The 20,404-nt window shown below is 38.7% G+C and overlaps 2 protein-coding genes and 1 long non-coding RNA gene across 11 annotated transcripts in view; 1 reads left to right on the forward strand and 2 right to left on the reverse strand.

The window, feature by feature from the left end:
• The window catches only part of ANKS1B (ankyrin repeat and sterile alpha motif domain containing 1B), a 318,652-nt gene extending 312,827 nt beyond the window's left edge, over positions 1-5,825 (reverse strand). For 5 of the 8 annotated variants that reach the window (XM_083400502.1, XM_083400497.1, XM_083400501.1 and 2 more), the window contains exon 1: positions 4,965-5,825. In XM_083400502.1, the coding sequence (XP_083256628.1) occupies positions 4,965-5,098 (134 nt within the window). In that variant the 5' untranslated portion in view covers positions 5,099-5,825. The remainder of the gene's footprint in view (positions 1-4,964) is intronic. The other 3 variants (XM_083400505.1, XM_083400503.1, XM_083400504.1) reach the window with 3 other exon arrangements.
• A 70-nt stretch (positions 5,826-5,895) lies between these two features.
• Positions 5,896-12,236, forward strand: LOC310658536. Its single transcript, XR_014502355.1, has 2 exons — positions 5,896-6,491; positions 8,012-12,236. It is a non-coding gene; the product is annotated as an uncharacterized lncRNA (long non-coding RNA).
• A 382-nt stretch (positions 12,237-12,618) lies between these two features.
• BLTP3B (bridge-like lipid transfer protein family member 3B) overlaps positions 12,619-20,404 on the reverse strand; it is a 33,851-nt gene continuing 26,065 nt past the window's right edge. For both annotated transcript variants that reach the window (XR_014502353.1, XM_083400484.1), the window contains exons 17-21: positions 18,839-18,989; positions 17,676-17,932; positions 17,012-17,120; positions 14,307-14,488; positions 12,619-13,653 (exon numbers count right to left, since the gene is read on the reverse strand). Coding sequence is in view for 1 of the 2 variants with exons in the window: in XM_083400484.1 (XP_083256610.1) it covers positions 13,528-13,653; positions 14,307-14,488; positions 17,012-17,120; positions 17,676-17,932; positions 18,839-18,989 (825 nt within the window). In the remaining variant the exon portion in view is untranslated. The remainder of the gene's footprint in view (positions 13,654-14,306; positions 14,489-17,011; positions 17,121-17,675; positions 17,933-18,838; positions 18,990-20,404) is intronic.

The following is a 20,404-nucleotide window of genomic DNA, read 5'->3' on the forward strand; positions in this document are numbered from 1 at the left end:
TCTTGATTCAAGAGGACTTCAGTGGAGAGCAATGGTATCTCATTTGCAGATGAAAGATAATAATTTCTCTTCTGTCCTTTCCTATTGATTAGCTTCCTTCTGCAAATGGGATACCACTGCTCTCCCCTGAAGTCTTCTTGAATCAGAAACATGCTTCCTTCTTACTGAATTAGCTAGATTCTTGCTAGCTTCAAAATTCCTCATCAGCACAGGTCATTTCCTCACATGAAGAATCAGAGTCAGTCCTAGCTATCCCCAGGGCATTGGGTTGCTCATAAATGACATGAATCTTGAGCTCATTCTTCCCAGGAAAGGAATGGACTTCATAATTCAGCAGCGATACAAGAAATTGATTTTCTTCTCCTCCATCTCTGCAGAGCTCTTTTTAAAAAAGAAAAGAAAAAGAAACAAACTCTCCATGGTTTGAAAGACATTGGCAAGCCTCTCTGTTAAGCTTGTGTAGCTTTTACAACCTAGCACAGAATGAGGAGAAGGTGAGAAACTGGAGTTGTAGCATCTTCACAATGTATATTACTGCAGTCAATCTGAGGCACCTGGCACCTCCACGCTGGACACAAATTTGCTGCCATGAGCAAATTGTGGGGAGTTCAGCAAGCAATTGGACCCAGTGAGAATATGTTGTCAAAAAACCCTCCAAAACCTGGAGATGGCCTTGTTCCAAATATGTCCACAAAAGAAAAGGAAGGCCATTTCGCTGGAAGTATTTAAACTGATCCCAAGCATGATGTTTTGAAAACAATCTAGTAAGGACTGAGGAGGAATAGTCCCCTATGATTCTGAATCATCACTGATAGTGGTAGAACCAGAATACAGAAACCACTAAGAAATCCCACTTACATTTAAAAAGATGTAATGATTTTATGTATCACTTCCATCCCTAACACCACACTTCCCTAGCTAATAAAACGACTTTCTAACTAATGCTATAATTGCAACCTGATGACCAAATAGAGAGTCAGATACACAGGCTTGGCTGGTGTCTGAATTGACAGTTCATTGCTCCACTTCCACAGTCTGCTTTAAAACATCAGTGGTTTGCTGTATTCTTGAACTCTCAAAGCAATGTAGAGCAAACATCAAGATTTCTCCAACTGGGAGGTGTGGGCAACAACAACAACACAGATTTCCCATTAATCCAGACTTGTAGAGTTTAAAGGTGTACAGCTAACCTAGCTATAGCTATATCCCTTTTTCATATTTGAAAATTCAGTACTGCAATGATAGGGATTAAAAGTATCACAAGGTGAGACCTCCTCTTCCTGCCACTCTCTCTCTCCCTCTCTTATTTTTATATACCTTTCTCTTCCCAGAGCCACTGAAAGCAGGTTCGAGCCCCACTGGGGGGAAAAATTGTGCCCTCCAGCAAGGGCAAGCCAACTAAAAATATTTACATGGGATTTAAAATAAATGTGTGGTCTCATTTTTAGTTTAATAATAAATATAATATTTGTACCTATTGAGAATGTTAAGATCCTAATGACTAATATCAATAAGCACTCATATAATAATTGCTCAACTAACTATACATGTTTTAAATGTTACACTTGTATGTGTAACACAACACAATGTGTATAACACAACAACTTTGTTGTATTTGCAGTATTCACTTAAAAAAACATACAAATGTGACTCTGTAATAAGATGAGACTGCACTGTCATACTGTCAAACCACAGAAGCAAATGTTCATATAGAGTCGCAAATGTTTACAGCACAAGTTTGTAAGCTAGTTATTTAGAATTATGTGTGCACTATAAATATATGAAATATATATTTTATTAGAAATTACATAAAACAAATGCAAGATAGTCAGGCCCTGGGACCCCTTCTAGATTGCTAGGCCCTGGTAATTTCAACCTGGACTCTTGCCTTCTATTCCATACCCTCCAACATTTCTCCAATGAAATAGGGACATCTCATTCCATAATGATAATGTTACTATTTGAACCCCACACATCTTACTGGGTTGACTCAGCCACTGCTGGGCAGCTTCCAATAGATATAAAAACATAATACAGTGGTGCCTCGGGTCCCGTACTTATTTCGTTCCGGAGGTCCGTTCTTAACCTGAAACTGTTCTTAACCTGAAGCACCACTTTAGCTAATGGGGCCTCCTGCTGCCGCTGCACCGCTGGAGCACGATTTCTGTTCTCATCCTGAAGCAAAGTTCTTAACCTGAAGCACTATTTCTGGGTTAGCGGAGTCTGTAACCTGAAGCGTATGTAACCCGAGGTACCACTGTAAAACATTAAACATTAAATAAAACTTCCCTATACAGGATTGTTTTCAGACAGCTTACAAGTTGAATAACTCCATACCCTCTAACATTTAACCAATGAAAATAGGGACATCCTAAGGAAAAGCAGCTGGGATGGCTTCTCTAAATCAGGGACATCCCTGGAAAATAGAGATCAAGTATCTCTATTTAGAGGGTCTAAGTTATTGCTGCAGTGCCTTCTCAGCTCAAGGCTCAGTGCAGGCGAACCAATCACTCTCCCTTAAATCCACCTCTGCCCCAACAAGCTTGTAGGTATTTTTGACAATTATTAAGATACAAACTAAACTAATTTTGTATACCTGTTTCACTTCCAAACTTTATATGTACAGGACCATACAAGTTCAGGGTTCCTGTGAATGATCTTCTCCTAATGGGTCATAATACCACAATATTCCCACTTGCATATGCCAATATCCAAATAGACAGCTGCAAACTTTGTTCATCTCACTGTAGTAAGCATTCCAGTTTGAGAGTTCATCAGTTTTCACAAGTGAAGTTTTAATTAATACTGGAACTGTACAGAGAAAACTACATCTGTGAGTGGATTCACAATTGTCACCAGCATTTGATCTTGAAAAACAGACAAGATAAGTAACTATGATGTCAGTGATACCATTAAGTCTAGGAACATAAGAAACCATTAAATCCAACAGCAATTTAATGCAGTATCAGAGCAATATGATGTATCTGATCATTTATTATGTTATCAACAAAGTTATCAAAAGAAGCTCAAGAGGTACTTGATGTGATGGTGGTGCCTTTATTTATCTGCTTTCTACACTGCCATGCAAATGTTTAGTGCTGCATCAAATTATGTCAGGGTAGACCTAATGAAATCAATGGAAAAATTGATTTCAGTGAGCCTGCTCTATAACTTAGTAGAATACAACCCTGGATGTTAACTGACTTTTAAAAATAAGGAATGTTTTTCCAGCCTTACTGATAAATATGTACATTTTGTACTTGTTGAAGATAGGGCCTTAATTTTGGCTTTCTTGAGTAACCTGAATGACACTTGTCATATATGTATTGTCTTGTTTTAAATAGGTTCCAAAAGCAGGGCTAAGTGAGTGGGAAAGTGCAGCAATATGCAACTGTAATGCGTTACAAAACTAATATGCTTTCTATTAAACATAGTGCCAGATAGCACTTAATGTAACTTTCTACTTTTAGTAATCAACAGTTTTCTATAGTACCCACCATTGTAGTCTTCAAGCCACATTACAAATGCATCTCTTCAAAATATTCCCTATTTTTAAAAATGAGCCATCAAATTCTCTCAAAGAGATGTGTATAGGAATACACTGCTCTATTAAAAGGAATCCAAAGAAAGTAAACATTTAAGAACTGTACAGACTGATTACAGAAGAGATGGATGTTAATTGCATCAAAGTGAATTTCTGGTATGTGTGGGGTTGTTTTTTAAATCATGTTTAATTAACGATGCTTACATTAAAATTCATCAAATTAACTGACATTTCCTTTTTGACCCAAGTTATATAATTATACTACTAAAAACAATCCTATATATTCACTATGCCAACCAATACACTAACAAAAATGTTGTTCTTGTTGCACCATTGCAAAATATAAAAATAAGAAATAAGTGGGTGAAAATTAATAACCTTTAAAACAACTACATTTGCAAAAAGATAATGTGGCAGCCTGACAAAATATTAAACCTGTTACTATGGAGAATCCTGGAAACTACATGACCTTTTTTTGCTTGTCACTGAAACAATTTTCATTACTTCAGGCCTGCTTCTGTTCTTGCAGTGGAACACATTTAATGATTAGTTCAAGTTTTAGGTCAATAGCATGCCAATTCATTTTCCCTTGCTGCACTTGTGTCTGCCGTAACAGAGAACTGTGTGCTGCAGACCTTCTTTTATTTGACTAAAGTCAAATACCTGTAAAAAAAATATGTTCTTCTCACCTGCAGATACTGTACTGATACTGTACCATTCATGCTTTACATTAAATGTTATCCCACACATTGTATAAGCTCTTTCAGGATTAGAAATTGGCCCCTTCCACCTGGAAATGCCTAATAACCTAGTCTCATATAGTTCTGAAAATGTTAATCACTGACTGCATACATTTTGCACCTATTGCTTGTAGCTGACCTCTCACCAGGAAGTTCAAATTTCTTAACAGTATAGTCCTATTAATGAGACACATGACTAATTTCTGTTGCAAATGACGGCAGTAAGCATAAGGCAATGGAGGAAGGCTATTTGCTATATAGTTACAAATATGCAAGTATGCCTTTAATTACCAAATGAACTAATTTTTTATTATCCAGATGAAAAAAGAAAACCTGAGAGAAATAATGTGCATGTACACATCAAGTTGTCCAATATATTCCAAAGTTCTGCCCCAGTACAAGTAATGAAGCCAATGCAAGTTCCTACCTATTCACTGAAGGAGATAAATGCAAATGTTACTACTGTATGTCAATAACATCATGGCCAGTTGCTTTTAAACTCATATAGGACACACACCTCTCCCTCAGCTGTTCATACTCAGAAGAAAGACATATTTTATAGTTACTATAATACAGCAAGAATGAGGGTGGCGGTGGTTGTGGTGATGATGATGATGATGAAGGGGAGGAGGAGGAGGAGGTTACTATCCCCAGTACCTGCTGGGAAACCATATCCCTACCTCAGCAAGTTGGATAAAGGAATAGGTCCAGATCCACTGCCCAGGAGCCCTCCTTTCCTGCCAGCCAAGAGTTTTTCCACCAAAGCCACATTCCCAGTGCGAGCAGCTTCCAGCAGTTCCTGGTCCTTCCCCATGGTCGGGAATCATCAGAGAACCTTCACACAAGACCACCCCCAAAACGCCGTGTAAGTTATTCCCCCCTCCCCACCCAAAAATGGACCCTTCTCCACAAAAAATAATTTCCCTGCTCGCCTGTCAGACTGAGCGATTTAGGGATGTTCCTGAAGCCTTCACAAGAACACAGCAGAAAAAGGAGCAGCAGGAGCAGTGGTTGGGAGGGGGAAAATCACCTCCTCCTATTTTCAGCAGATCATTTCTGGGTGGAGTGTGGAAGAAAAATAGAGGGAGGGGGGGCGCAGAGGAAGAAAGACTCTTCCCCCCACCCTCTGCCCAAATTCTAGTTTGGTGAAGCGGGGAGAGAGAGAGAGAGAGAGTGCTCAGAGCTCTCGTGCCAGGCTGAAGCGGGTGAAGAGTGAGGGAGATCTTAACGACCAGCAGGGCGCGAAATAAGGGGAGACGCAGTCTTGGCCACCCAGGCCCGTTGCTGAGGAGACAAGAGTTCTCCGCTTCTGAATGGCTGGCAGACTATGTGGGTCTCCCCCCTCCCTCCCCTATCTGGCTCCCGGTCGCGTGCCCTTGCTCCGGTTCCCGCTGCGTTGAGGGATTCTGCTGCCCTCCCTTAGCTGTCCAGCCCGCCCAAATAGCGGCAGCAACTGTAACAGGAGCTCGTCTCGCGCTCCACTGCGGTGTCGCGCGCGCACACATATACATACGCGCGCGCGACTCGATCGATAACGGCTGCCCGAAAAGGGGGGGGGGACGAGGAGCTGCGCGCGCGCGCCGTGGCTGTGGCGCGCGCTCACCCACCCTCACGCAGGAATAGCGTTAGGGACGGAGGGAGGGAGGGAGTGGAAAAGGGAGGAGCTGGGAGGGTGAGGTGGTGGGGTGAGGCCGCGGTGTAGTCCCGTCAGGGTGGGGAAATAGAAGTAGGAAAACAACATTTCGAAGGAGGAAGCTGGGCCGCCCGCTTCCTCCCCCCCCCCACCCCACATTGCGACGGGAGTGACGAGGCAGGCCAGGATTGCCCATTGGGAGAAGGGGAGCTGGGAAAGGGAGGGGAGATATATATGGGGGAACTTGGGGTTCTCCAGAGCGGAGGCGACCCATAGAGAGCATTCCAGCAGCAGCAATCACGGTATTCCCGTTTGCTGTCGGTGCGCCCACACTTTTTAAAAGGGTGTCCTCACACCGCACACCTCACCCGCTAATCAAAGCAGATTTGCCTCTCTAAACCCACTGGGTAGGGCTGTTACGAAAATGGCACCTTTGAATCCACGGTGGGAATATTATGGAATCCAGAGATTCCCAGTCTTAAAATACGGGTTGCCTGGTTCCCCTCCCCAGTCTCTTTTAAGAGGTGCAAGTTCGCAGGGCACTTCCACTACTACAGCCAAGTCCACTAACCTGGTGAGTATTAGAGGAGGAGTTATTTTAATAAAAAAAATTAGCTATCCTGCTGCAGGTGGTTTCTTCTCAGCCAGTAATAATATACATAATTATCTACATCTGTGTAGTATGGTAGCTTATGTACTTCCGTTTCATTTTTATTGGCTCCTCAAAGGGAAGAAACTTAATATTTTTAATTAATTGTCTGAATTGAATTATATCTCTTGCTTCACTCTGTAGAGTCATTATGCTGGAGAGTGGAACTTGCATTATGTATATCAGGCTATTGCAATGGGGTCAGATTTTAGTACATCTTTAAATATTTAACACAACTTTTAAAATCAAATTTATTATAAATTCTTCTTAATTTCCCCTAATCTTTCTTTTGTTTTAATCTGTAAAGGTTTAGCCTTCCTAGTTAATAACGTCTAAAACATTCCTAGATTTTTAAAGTTGCCTACGTATCACTACCTTAAAGCAGCGTGCCCATCATGCAAGCCTGGTAGGTAGACCATCATCTTGGTATTGGTTATTAGCATCATATTCTTCCATACCCTTTTGGAGAGGCGAGCCTTTACCTTACCAGTACGCTATATCCATTCCCTCCAAGCACTGTGATTGGAGTGTGTTGGGTGAGATTCTCCCAATGATCAAGATCCAGTTCCTTTCCTTCCTTCCTCTCCCCCATCCTGGCACTTACATTATGTTGTTCATATTTTTTTCTATCGTTTTATAGATGGGCTGACTTTAAAAAAACAAAAAACAATCTCCAAAGAGCTTTGGTGGGGGGGTATTTATTTTGGATGACTTTAAGCATGCCCCACTTGGGTCTGTACACAGTCACCTCAGGATTCTGATGAAGCAGTTGCACAGCCCTAGTAGACAATACTGAGTAAGGGAGATTTTGGAGCACTTCATGCTTCCTTCCACAGACGAGCTTTATGGGGATGCTGATTTCATTTTCCAGTAGGACTTTGGCACCTGCCCACACTGCCAAAAGTACCAAAACCTGGTTCAAGTGCTCCAAAATCTCCTGGTAGACAGCTACGTCTACATCTCATTTGGAAACCAAGAGAATCTATGGGGCATTGCCAAGAGAAAGATGAGAGACATGAGACCAAGCAATGCAGAAGAGCTGAAGGCTGCTATTGAAGCTTCATGGTCTTCCATAACACCTCAGCAGTGCCACAGGCTGATAGCATCCATGCCACGCCGCATTGAGGCAGTAATTGATGCAAAAGGGGCCCAAACCAACTACTGAGTACATGTGCATGCTTCTACTTCTCAGAGGTCCAATATTGCTCTATTTGCAGTCCTCGTTTTGCTGATTTCATTTAATATTCTAATTTTCTGAGATTGTTAATTAGAGGTTTTCATCAGCTGTACGCCATAAACATCACAATTATAACAAATAAAGGCTTGACATATCTCGCTTTGCAAGTCATGAGTCTATCTCATATATTAGTTTTACCTTTTAAGTTGAATTACTGAAATAAATGAACTTTTCCACAATATTCTAATTTTTTGAGTTTCACCTGTAGGCTAGCAGCAGCTCCTTTTCTTTCTGAGAGCGCATATGATGGTTATCTAGTATTTGAAGTCTCTTCTGCTATGCCTGATGTGCAGAAAGCAGGTGAATGGTAATGTACCCCCATTCTACAGAAGTAGATGACATACTGGACAGGATATAAACTGAGCTGAGGGTGAATAGACTTCCAACGTTCTACTATATGTTGTTTTTGCAGCTAGATGTTTCCAATGCTCAACCTAAGTGGATGGCTGAGAAGGATGCATTGTACCAGGACCCAGAGATAGATGGGCAGATACCATGCTTGAGCTCTGATGATAGAAAAGTCCTGTGTAATTTTAAAAATGTAGAAAAAGTAAATTTAGAATGAAATTAGAACATTTTCTTTCATGACTCATGCATTGCATGTATGAGATGGGATAGTACTATGTGTGGGGAATGGGGACTGTGCTTCAAGCTTGTACTGAGACTAAAAAAATGCTTAGGACGTGGATGTATGAGTGGTCTCTTCTATTTTGATCTATTTTGCTCAGAAATGGCACATCATGTTTTTATTAGAATCTGCTCAGATTATAGACACACACACACACCACAATGCCAGTATTAGTATGTGCCTCCTCAAATCTGGGTTTTCAGGAGCTGCCATTCTCATGTCAAAACCTTGAAATTATCCTTGCACAGCAAGGCTGTCTTGGAAATACGGTCTACATAATATGCTGGATCAGCTCCAATTAAATTACATGTTTACCAAACAGTATTGCAGAATGAGCATATTAAGGTTTCAGAGGGCAATTCATAAAAGATGTAACATGTTCTGAGATTATTTTCAAGTTCTATTCACTTGCTTTTTGTAAAATGAAAGATACACGTAGAACAAAATCTATACCCCCATGACTTCCCTAACGTACCTATTCCAGAAAAAGATTAATAAGTTTAAAATATGAAAGCTCTTTTTCTGTTTCTCAGCAGAATGACATATTAGAAGTCCCACAAGTCAAGGCAACTCTTGCCTATGACCCTTTTAAACTCTTCCACTGTAAACAACATGGTTCATTGCACCTCCTCCTTCCCTCTCAGAACAGCTGAACATGCAGCAGCTGGCAGTTCCTGGCATAGAAAATCATGAGAGTTATATAAGTACCTTAATCCTTCCATGTTGCTTCCTGATTGGCACTTAAAATGTAGTGACTCAGCCACTGATGTATGATCCCACAACAGTAATATGCAATTTATGAAGAGCCCCTTTAAGTTCCTCCCTTTTCATCAGCAAAAAGCTTTTCTCATGCTTCATCTCAAGAAATCTCAACACTGTAATGACTGGCAAAACCTCTGATGTCAAATAGGCTTAAATGTATTTGAAAACTAGAAGAAGAATTGAAGCAGCTCTCTTCATTCTATAGGTTACCGCTACTTTTAGAGTTTTCAGTGAAAAGTATTTGGAAACATTCAACTTGGTTCTCTATATTTGTGGTGATAAACTTATCAGACATTACTGATAAGGGTTCAACAGAATTTTGATCTAACTTTAGATTGAATAGAAAACTATCAGTCTTAATATAGTGCCTTGAACGATTTCTGTACAGTTGGGTATAAACCAGTAGATTTTTCTGTAAAGATTTTGTGTAAAAGCTTTACAACTCACTGGGAAACTTTGAATGACTTCTGTGTATTCTACCATTAGACCTCTAACTTTAAATCCCTGACCCCCAGTGAGGGTATGCTAAAAATGGGTTACATGCAGATTCTGACCAAGAAAGTTTTTTCAAATAGCAAGTTTTCAGAACCTGCTTGAGGATGTGTATTTTCCTCTGTCCATAGCCCCTCTTAGGTAGAATCTCGATACATATAAAAAACACTGTGAAAATGCTTTTTAAACAAACATTTTGAAAAATACATTGAATTTGACATAAGTGTACTATTGACATCCAGTCTAGTGTCTATAATGCGCTTAAAACACGCTTAAAACCTTATATTTGCAGCTGTATAGCTGAGTCTTTAGGTTCATTATACCAGTTCCTTTTCCCCACCTCAGAGACTATTAGGGAACAGTTTCCTAGATGACTATATGATTGATCTCCTTCAACCAAAGGTTAACCAGAATACAACTTGTATATAATTTGGGCAACAGGTTTACAATTTCTGTCAATCAGTTGGAATCAGGAATTCCTTAGGGTCATTCCAAATACACTCTTTGGTTTCCAAGTTCACAGAACAACAGCAGTGGCACCTTGTATTAAATCTGTCCCTGACTTTGCTATTAACTCTTCTTAGGTAAGGTTTTGTTTCTATTTTAGCTCCAAGGTTTTTTTATCTAGAAGTAGTGAGTGAACAAGCTGAAAAGACAAGTGTGACTTAAGTGCTTAAGTGACATTATGAACACTACTTCATGTATCATGTTTGTTTCTTTAAAATGCAAAGTGTGTCATCTGCTATCCTGGAGCTGTCCATGGTCTAGCAGAGCATTCGTTGGACCTTGCTATCTATTATTCCCTTGCAGCCTGCTTTCTGCCTATTACCGTACTCTTGATGCTGAATCTGTTATTAGTACCTACCAATGCTCTGACTCTTCCTCTACTTTTAGCTTCTTGTTGTACACCTGTAGGGCTTGTCTGTCCACAAAGATAGCAACATTTTTCTGTTTGTTTGTTTTGTGTTTCCAACGAGGTGGCTCAGATAAAATCAGTTGGGTTTTTTTGCAGGTACTATAATGGGTACTTTATATGACCGTAACCTTTCCAACATTCTACGAGAGATTAAGACTATTGTAAAATACTAGGCACAAAGGTTAAGCTGCCAGTGAACCATGCTGGGCTGTGATATGACCTTTGGGGAACTAGTAAAGCTCACCTCTAATAAACCATATGCTACACAAGACCCACAATTCTTACCTTACCTTCTTGCCCCCTCCATTTCCCTTGATCTCCCTTTCCTTCCTCTCGGGCACATTGCAAGCATGATCAAGATGACCTTTGGGAGTTCTGTTTTCATGGGTTACTGCTATTGCTGAAACGAGGGGGCAGGGCTGAAATCTGATTTTTGTCCTTCCCTCTGTAATCCTGGCTGCAATGCTGCTGTTCCTTCTGTCATGCCTGGTAAGTTGATTTAGAAGGAAGGGGGAAGGTGTTTTGAGGATTGGGTTGGCTAAATAGGAAGAGCTGGTTTTCAAAAAGTGTTACTATGTTTAGGTTTGGAGTTTTCGCCAAAGATGCCTCTCTTCCCATCTTTGACATGTGTACTTAACAAAGACAATACATGCATGCCATTTTCCAAATGATATTGAAATCAGTTTTTACATTTCAAAATAAACTGAACGACTAGTGGCTGTATTCTATATTCTGGAATAAAAGCATTAACAGTTGCTTGCGAAAATGGCTCTGCTGATCTCACATTTCATTTGGGGTGAGGGGAGAAGCAGAATGGTTTTTGTATAGGTCAAAAGCCAAGGACTGTTTTTATATGTGAGATTTAAATTGTATTTGAGCCTCCTGTGCTATTTATGTTAATATCAGATCACTTACTCACATAAAAAAGAATTTGTAATAAGGCTGAAATTCTGGTCGATGTAGGTTTTACATTCGTAAAACCCTCATAAAGACTAACTATAACAGTTTACCCTTCAAACTAAACTAAAAATGCATTTCCAATTTCCAAACCCAAGAGGAAGGTTCACAGAGTTCTCACTAGATGGAGCTGGTGCTCCCTCGAAGTCTTTCAGCTTGCTGTAATTGAAGCAACAATGAATGTTCCTTGGGAATCTTTTTTATAAAAAAATGTTTAGTAAAGCATATGGCTAAAGCCTAATTCGAAGGGCATCAAAGTATTTCCAGAAAGCAAGGCTTCATATTTAGGAGGCAGTGAAACTCCTCAACTAAATCAATTTGTTTAACTGGAACTTAGATAATGCACTGATGATGTCAATATAAAAATATTTTTTGTACAAATTAAATACTGAAAGATAACATGGATGGACCAAATGATCTCACTGTCTGGAGTTACAGGAACTGGATGAAATGTAATAATACAAACTGTAAGATCATCTGTTTAAAGACTTTTGCTACTTAATGCAGAATCATCTACTGGGAATGACACAAGAAGAGAGCTGGGGTTCTTCAGAATTGACCAGATGACTGAGATGATGTGGTGTACTGAGTACAAATGCAATCCCAGAGTGTACTACATATGACACTTCAAGTTAGAGATAAGAAATTATTAAAAATGACAAGATCTTTTTTGGAAAAGTGTTATCTCATTTCAACCACAATATCATCACTGCAGCTGACCTTATGAGAGGAAGCTGGAAGCTGAACCAGCAAAATGGAAAGTATATATACACGCTCCCATTTTTGCTGTCAGGAGAAACAATTAATTAAAGACACTTCCACTCAAGCCAGTTCTTCACTTTCCCACACACATAAAACTCCAACCACAGAACTGTAGATATTAGGAATCTGGTTTGCACTTTTAAAAACAAGGTATTTCCCAATTCCGTAAAACATTGTATAATTCAGATGAAACAAATACCAGACAATGTTTTCAACAAAATGATTCAGAAAGGTCTATCCAAAGTGAATTGTCCTATTGGGTGTAGTCTTCATTATTTTAAAAACTTAGAACCTCCTGCACAAGTCTGTGCTTTTTATTTATATATTTGCAGCAGTTTTCAGCTGAAAACTAGAATTTAAATTTTTACAAGTAGCCCATAGTTTATAATGCATTTTACATTTTTAATGGAATTTCACAAGTCCAAGAGGGCAGTTATTCAATTTTCCCCCTCCCAAGTGCATTAATATACAGTTAGATTACATTTTTACAAAAAAAAAAACCAATCTGTTAAAAGGTTTAAGTAAGGAATGTTCCTACAAATGACCAGTGATCATCTCTGAAGAGCCCTGGTCTAATCATTAATTAGTGACAGATCAGCTGACCAAGCACCACTCCAATATTCTTCACTGTACAATGGTCACAAATACTGGATAAAAAGAAACCAAACATTAGCATGGTTCCAGCACAGTTGGAGTGTTTCCTCATTTTCTTGGGTCACACCTTTCCAAGAGTGGTTTCAACACATTAACACAGCTGATAATGTAGGCATAAAGGGGGTGCGCAGTCCCAGGCAAGTTCTGTTGGTATTGGGCCCAGTCTCTGGATGATTACTTCAGTATTAGTTAGCTACGATGGACCATGTTGTGCCCACCTACAGTTAATAGTGCAAATTTAATCTCCCTTGAATAGTACTTTTCTTCTACCAATAACAGAACTTTATCTTCACAAATGAAGATAGCCTAACAATGACACATGGTACATTTTATTCATGCCACCACCTATTAAACAAATTAGTAACATATAATAGAAATTGATTTTCCCTGCATCACTGCATCTTAAATTCAGGCTAAAGAGAAGCACATCCTAATTCTTTGAAGATGTTGACAGAACTGATTATTCTGCAGAAATTTTGTTCAGAGCTCAGGTTCCAAAAACAGTCTAAAATGTATCCCTTTTTGTTCCAGTGCAACATTATAGAGTCTTCTGTCATTTATTTTCAGTATTCATCATTTTCATTTGATGAAGCAGGGTGTCTTTTTCCAAGTGAGCTTCAGCAAGAGCTGTCTTAGCTTTGGCTAGTTCTTGTTTAAGACATTCATTTTCTTCAATCAGCTGGAATAATAAAGTAGAAATTAAGAATTTAATAGTGTTATATACTATACGATACGATACGATATCTTTATTGTCATTGTCCCATGCAGAACAACGAAATTGAAAAACTACATAAAACATTCAAAAACCCCTAAAAACTCTGAAACCCCATTTTAAAATACACTATACTATAGAGACCCCTTATGCTGCGTTTAGAACCAGAATTGCATTTGCGTAGAAACTTTCTCAGGCGGCTAGTCCTGGCCTTTATAACACTATACCTTCTTCCAGAAGGGAGAAGCTGAAAGAGATCATTTCCGGGGTGCGTACTATCCTGCGCTATCTCTGCCGCTTTCTTATGGCACCTTGCAGCATAGATTTGATCTAAGGTGGGACTCCTCCTCTTAACAATTTTAGACTCCTCTTAACAATTTCCCCCCCAAATAATGCGTTCTTAACAAAAAACAAGAACAAATTTTCATGAGTTTGAACCAAAGGTATTAGTTATCTAGAATTACTTCATGTCCCTCTTTCAAAATGCTTTGTAAAGTTCATTTTGATGGGGGAATAGTTTGAAAAGGTATGGCCTTGAGCAGAAGGAAAAAATCATGCTAAAACATACAATTTTTGTCAAGAGACCTGCACAATGAAATGTTCTGTAGTTTTATGGTTACCTGCTCCTTGATCGAATCAGATAAATTCCTAAAAGGTTTAAGAGACCTGCTAATTTCTGGAGATGTTTGTGTAGCTTGAGACAGACAATTCTGTTTTTTGTGCGCATCAACTTCAGCAGTTTGTTCTCTTGTATCATTACTTGTCTTAGTCTTTGGAACATCACTGCTAGGTGTTCGGTTATCTGTTAAAAATAAATAATAATTAAAATGGGTGATACCCAACAGTAACAGCTCCACTACTACCAGTCTATTTCTGGGCACAAATCAAAGCGCTGGTTATGACCTATAAAGTCCTACACAGTTTAAGTCCAAGCTATCTGAAAGACTTGCATTCCAGCCCAGGTTTTGACGTCCTTCCCCTGCTGAGGGACACTTGGTAGGAACACAGGAGGGAGCCTTCTCCGTGGCTGCTCTCAGAATTTGAAACTCCCTCCCTGGAAAAGTTAGACTGGCTCCCTCGTTCTTCCGCTGGCTAGTGAAGAGGTTTTTTTTTCCCCAACAGGCATTTGGGAACTGGCTGCTCTTAATTAAAAGGATGGCGCCATGCTGGTTTTTATTGTAATTATTGGTATGGTTTCAATAGATTTTATATATGTATATAATTTTAAGTTGATCAGTGTTTAATTGTTATTTAATCATTGTTTTCTCTGTGTTTTAGCAGTTCTCATTCTTATCTGTAAGCTGCCTTGAATCAGGAAAAAGGCAGAATATATATATATATATATAGCAATATCAGTCATACTGAGTAGAAACATTGAAATCACTTGATAGTATCCAATGATTGTACCTCAACAGCAATTTATCTCAGTAACTTAAATTGTACAGTGTCAATATAAAAAAATATTAAATAGTTAATGATCTACAGCTAAAAAGCATCAAGTACCATGAAACAAAGCTGTATAGCATGAGCTTTCGTAAATAACTAATCCTTCAAAAAGTGCATACCTGTACAATCACACCTTCACATAACTATATCTCAGCAAACATCTTAAACTGAGATGCCATTATAAGAATAGACTTTATGGTTCTAATGGCAGGTGTGTAGCCACAAGATACCCTTAAAAGGATAAGCTAGACTGGTCTAGTGGTTGTTATGATATTACAGTAGTGTTAATAGATGTAGCTAACTACTTTACCCCATCAGTCTTTTGGGGCATTCATTTTTTACTTTCCAAAATATCTGGATTGGAGGGAGTTCTATTGTTTATGAAGTAAATTATAACTCTTACTACTCAATACAACCTTTGCCTTAGTATTTCACTGCATCCAACACATAATATTATTGATAGTGAAATGAGTCAGTGTTCACATCTTTGATTTACCATTTACTTCTTCCTGTTAGTTTGCTAAATACAGATTTATGCCTTCACATGTCATACTCCCAAATCAAATATCAGAATTTAAATTAATCCTTTGACACTTAAGTATCAGCAACTTCTTACGAGTTCTGAGCCAGATAGGGGCTAGGAATAAGTTTCCAAATTATCTGTGGCCCTCATTACAAACAGACATTGGAGATATATTTGGAAGCGTAACTAATTATCCTTTCATATGTTAGTTTCAAGCTCGTTTTTTGCATCTTCATCTTAAATCCTTTATAAATTTAAATGAGGCTGCTAATATCACCTATAGTGAAAACTACACCTATGTTGCATTTTCAAAAATCTTTATTTAAAAGTTTCTTTCTGTTTGATTTAATGCTATTTCAGTGTCCAAAATTACAAAAGCTGGTAAATTCTGCACTTGATATTTATGGTGATCAGGGAAGCAGCAACAACAGGATAATAATTTTTAAAAATTCAGTACCCTCCTTGTACTGTTGAAGATTGTTCACCCACTAATAAAGCTTGACTGATTTTGACCTATATGGTTCAATCTATTAGTGTAAAAACTTAGTCATGATTCATCAATGATATCAATCTATATGATAAAAAATGATGTTTATTTTTGTTATGAATAAATATCATCCTTGCCTCATTCCATGAATTGGAAAAATCAGATGTTCTTCAACATTAAACAGTTGAACTTACAGTTTAGTATTTTAGCATTCTCCATAGTTTAAATGTTTTATTGAACTACCTGCATTCCCGCCCCCCTTATATAGCCCAAATGGGAGGGGCAGATGGGCCTTGTCAACCTGGGAAGGTGGCACATCCAGCAGAAAGAAAACTCTGATCTAAACCTTCGCTGCCTTACGGGATACCTTCAGGAGAATAAAGGGCTAAGGAGTAAACCCTACACAAATCCAGAGTGGAGTCCCCAAGTTGATTGGATGGCACCTTTTACGCCTCCTTCCAGCAACTCCAGCAACCAAGCTGGTGCCAACATATTGCTCTGCTTTCCTTTGGACCACCATCAGCGAAGCTGTGATGGGGGTCTTCTTGTCTGGGCAGCCCAGGACCTCCAAACACACTGCCGAGGCTTGTGCCCCAGGGAGGTCACTTCAGTGTTGCTAACGCAACGGTTTGACTTCACCCCTGGAGGTGCGCTCCATTGTCTCTCAAGACAGACAGATGCCAACATCAAAAATGGTAGAGGCTTGGACTAGATTGTGCAACACATGATTTTTTCCCATGACGATATTAGACTATAGTATTTATTTCTATTTTCTTATGAGTTTTATCCCACTTTCAATACAAATATTTCCAAGGTGGGTAAAAACACTAAGAATAATAATTTGGTAAAATAAAGGCAGGCAGGCAGACCTCTGATGCAAAATGAACCATCATCTTTCCTCTCCACCATAAGGAGGTCAATATTCAGCGTTACGGGGGCTGGTTCAGGAGCAGTTAGACTGTCACGTGGGCTGTCATCCTAGAAAATATAAGTGAAATGAGCATATTTTAAAAAATATATCACATTAAATTCAAGCAGACTGTAAAGTTCTCTGTGATATTTGAGTCAATGGCGGAACTCCCAAAAGCATCAAACAGAGACAGACAGAGAGACTTTGCTTGCCACTGAGGAATGGCTGCTTCTGCATGCCCTACTATCCTCTTTCACAAGGAAGTTTCTGACAGATGAACTCTGAGACTCTTTATACTGCAAAGAGTTCATGAGAATATGCTTCGAAACATCCAACTAAATATCTCTAAAACAAGGCAGAACATTGAATTTTACGTCATCTAATCTGGCAGTATAGCTGAAGGCAATATAGAGCACTAATGTTAGAATAGCTTTCTATGAAGCCAAATTTTACTCAATAGTGCTTGTTTGAAAACATCACATCATTTAATAACTTTAAAGCTATTGACTAGTACCTAACAGGAGCTGTTAATTTAAGCTTTATTTATTTTAAGCAATGCTTTCCCTCAATCCCGAATTATCAATATTTACTCTGACATCAATCTGACTCCAAAATTTACATACTTTTAAGTTGATCCTTGTATTAGAAATTTTTATATTCATAGGCATCACTTCTGCAACCATTTCATCTTCCAAAAAACGTTGAATGTTCATAAGTGAAGACATTAGGAAATCAGCACTCAAGCCTTCCACGTGACATTGTAGAAACCCATTTTTTTCTGATAGCAATGAATGTATTATAGCACTGGGTCCACTTTCCCATCTCAGTCTGATTTCAGGAGTTGATTTAACTGGCCCAGTCACAGTCTTAGGATCTGAACCTGTTATAAAACCAGTACAGAATCAGGTAATCCAGTTTTACATGACATTAAATGTCTCTTTTTTATAGTCCATCCTCCAACATGATGTAAACACTGACTACTTTGAAACAACACAAAATATAATGGGGCTATGTCATCTACTAGACAGCTAACTTGTATTAGGTATTTTGATTTAAAAATCTATAAAAGGATGGAAACTGCTTCCATAATCTTTACAGTCAAAGGGAGTGTAATCAGATAAAGGAAGTATTCATAATTTCCTCTCAAATGCCTATTTTACAAATTAATTTCACAAACTTCATAGCATGTCTTCCTTTTAATGATATTTCAGATGTACTGAATAAGCAACAAAGTATAAAATAAATCCTGCAGTATAATCTATGGGCTGTATCCAATGTTGTCCACGAATGAATGGAATAGACTTATTCTTGCTGATCGAGACTTTTTCTATCCCCTGCAGCCCCACTGCATGCCTTCAAAATCTGCTCTGCAGAGGTACAGAACACTTCAAAGCAGATTTAGGGGTCATGTGAAAGACGGGAAGGTACAGGAAGCTGAAGTGCCATTGCATGGGTGATAGTCCCACCTGCGCCACATGGGATTCCACTGTATGCTAGTACCTAACTGAATACAGATAACCATTTATTGCGGTTAGAGAAGTCTGAGTGGGGGTGGGGTGGGGGGGATCTAGGTTCTGGCCTTTCTTCAGATAATTCCAGAAGAGTACACAGACACACCTACAAATCCACTAAAGGTAAACAATTTTCAAGTCCCTTTAAAGTCTTTAGTTGTCCAAATCTGTAGGCTATTTCATAACATACTAAAACCAACAAAACAGAATCCTTAAGACATTTTCACTAGTGTGAAAGCACCAAAAATGCCTTTTTATATTAAATTAGTTCTTACCTGCTGTTCGGTTGCAAAGGTAATGTCGAACACTGATATTGCCCAACTGATTTGGTACAACCTGGTTTACCTGAAGGCATACATCTGTGTCATTACCTCTGATGTCAATTTCACCATTAACACCAAATATTTTAAAAACCACAACAGACATCTGTCAACAAAATGAAAATACAATTAGTAACTCATCTGGGAAAGCTCATATTATGTTGACCTCCCCACCCCACCCCAACAAATGTCCAGACTCAAAGAATCACATAGTCGAAGTAACAGAAGGGAAATAAAAACCAATTTCAGTTAGAGTAGGTTCTGTAACCCATTGGGAACTTTTGACTCATAGCACTGAGTATAAAACTACTTACATCTGCTCCAAGTTGAACATAGCTATTGTGTGTTAGTGATATCTGATACATCTGTTAGTCATAGTTGCTTGGATGAATTTCAGTTGTTTTATTTCAGGAATGCTGATTGAATATTTGGGCTGATAGATTATTTTTAGTTAATTTGGGAAGTTTATATCCTCCCTTTCCATACGATATACTCAAGGTAGCTCACAACATTACAGATAAAACAATGAACTAGCACACATGTCAAAATACAGAAGAGAACTAAAGAACCACGAGCTAATAAAACATGTATTTTGCAGGACAAATAACATAATCAACTCAGTAGGCCTCTGAAACAAAAAGGTCTTTGCATGGCAATGGAAGGCCCAAGAAGGGAACAGACAGCTTTCTTTAGGAAGAATGCTTTGGAGCATGGGCACAGTACTAAGAAGGCTCTCTCTCAGATGGTGGATCACTGAAAGGGTCTCACGCAGATCTTAATGTACAGGTTGGTTTATACTGGAATAAGACAATCTTTCAAATAAATTGATCCTTTTAGGATTTTAGGTCATAACCAGCACTTTGAACTGGCATGAACTCTAATGGGATGTCAGTGTAATTGTAATAAGGGCACCACCTGCTCTACTATCTGGCTCCAGTTAGATACCTGTATTCTCAACCAGAATGAGTTTCTAAACACTTTTCAAAGGAAATACCATTGCCATTTTATTGTGGGCGGCTCTGAGCATTTTGCAGTGGAACGAGTTTTAAAATAAATAATTAGAACAGAATAATTGTGAACGTAACCCACAAAAGCTCTATTTTGGCAGCAGCTCATCAAAAAGCCCATTCACATTCATGAGATCCATGCAGAAGAAGGACTTCATATATTTATTTGCTTTCAAACATATGGAGCAATTTGTTCACCTTATGCTAGTTCATAAGCTTATGATTTATGCATAATGAGAAATAAATATATCAATTGAATTTTCCTACTCTAAGCACTGTTCTGGGAGTGTGTGTAGATAATTAAATCCACAAGCCCCATTCCCACTTTTTAAGGAAATACTGGCCCCTCTATAGAGTAGTTAAACTAAAGAGGCTGCCACAAAAGGTTAAAGTTACATAACCTTTTGTATGATTCCATGGCTGTCTGCTAATTTCAAAATTGCTAGGGGAAACATTATTCAACATATACAGTTGTACCTTGGTTTTCAAGCAGCTTCATTGTCGAACGTTTTGG

The sequence above is a fragment of the Podarcis tiliguerta genome (assembly GCF_965153285.1).
Source record: "Podarcis tiliguerta genome assembly, chromosome: 10".
NCBI classification, from domain to species: Eukaryota; Metazoa; Chordata; class Lepidosauria; order Squamata; family Lacertidae; genus Podarcis; species Podarcis tiliguerta.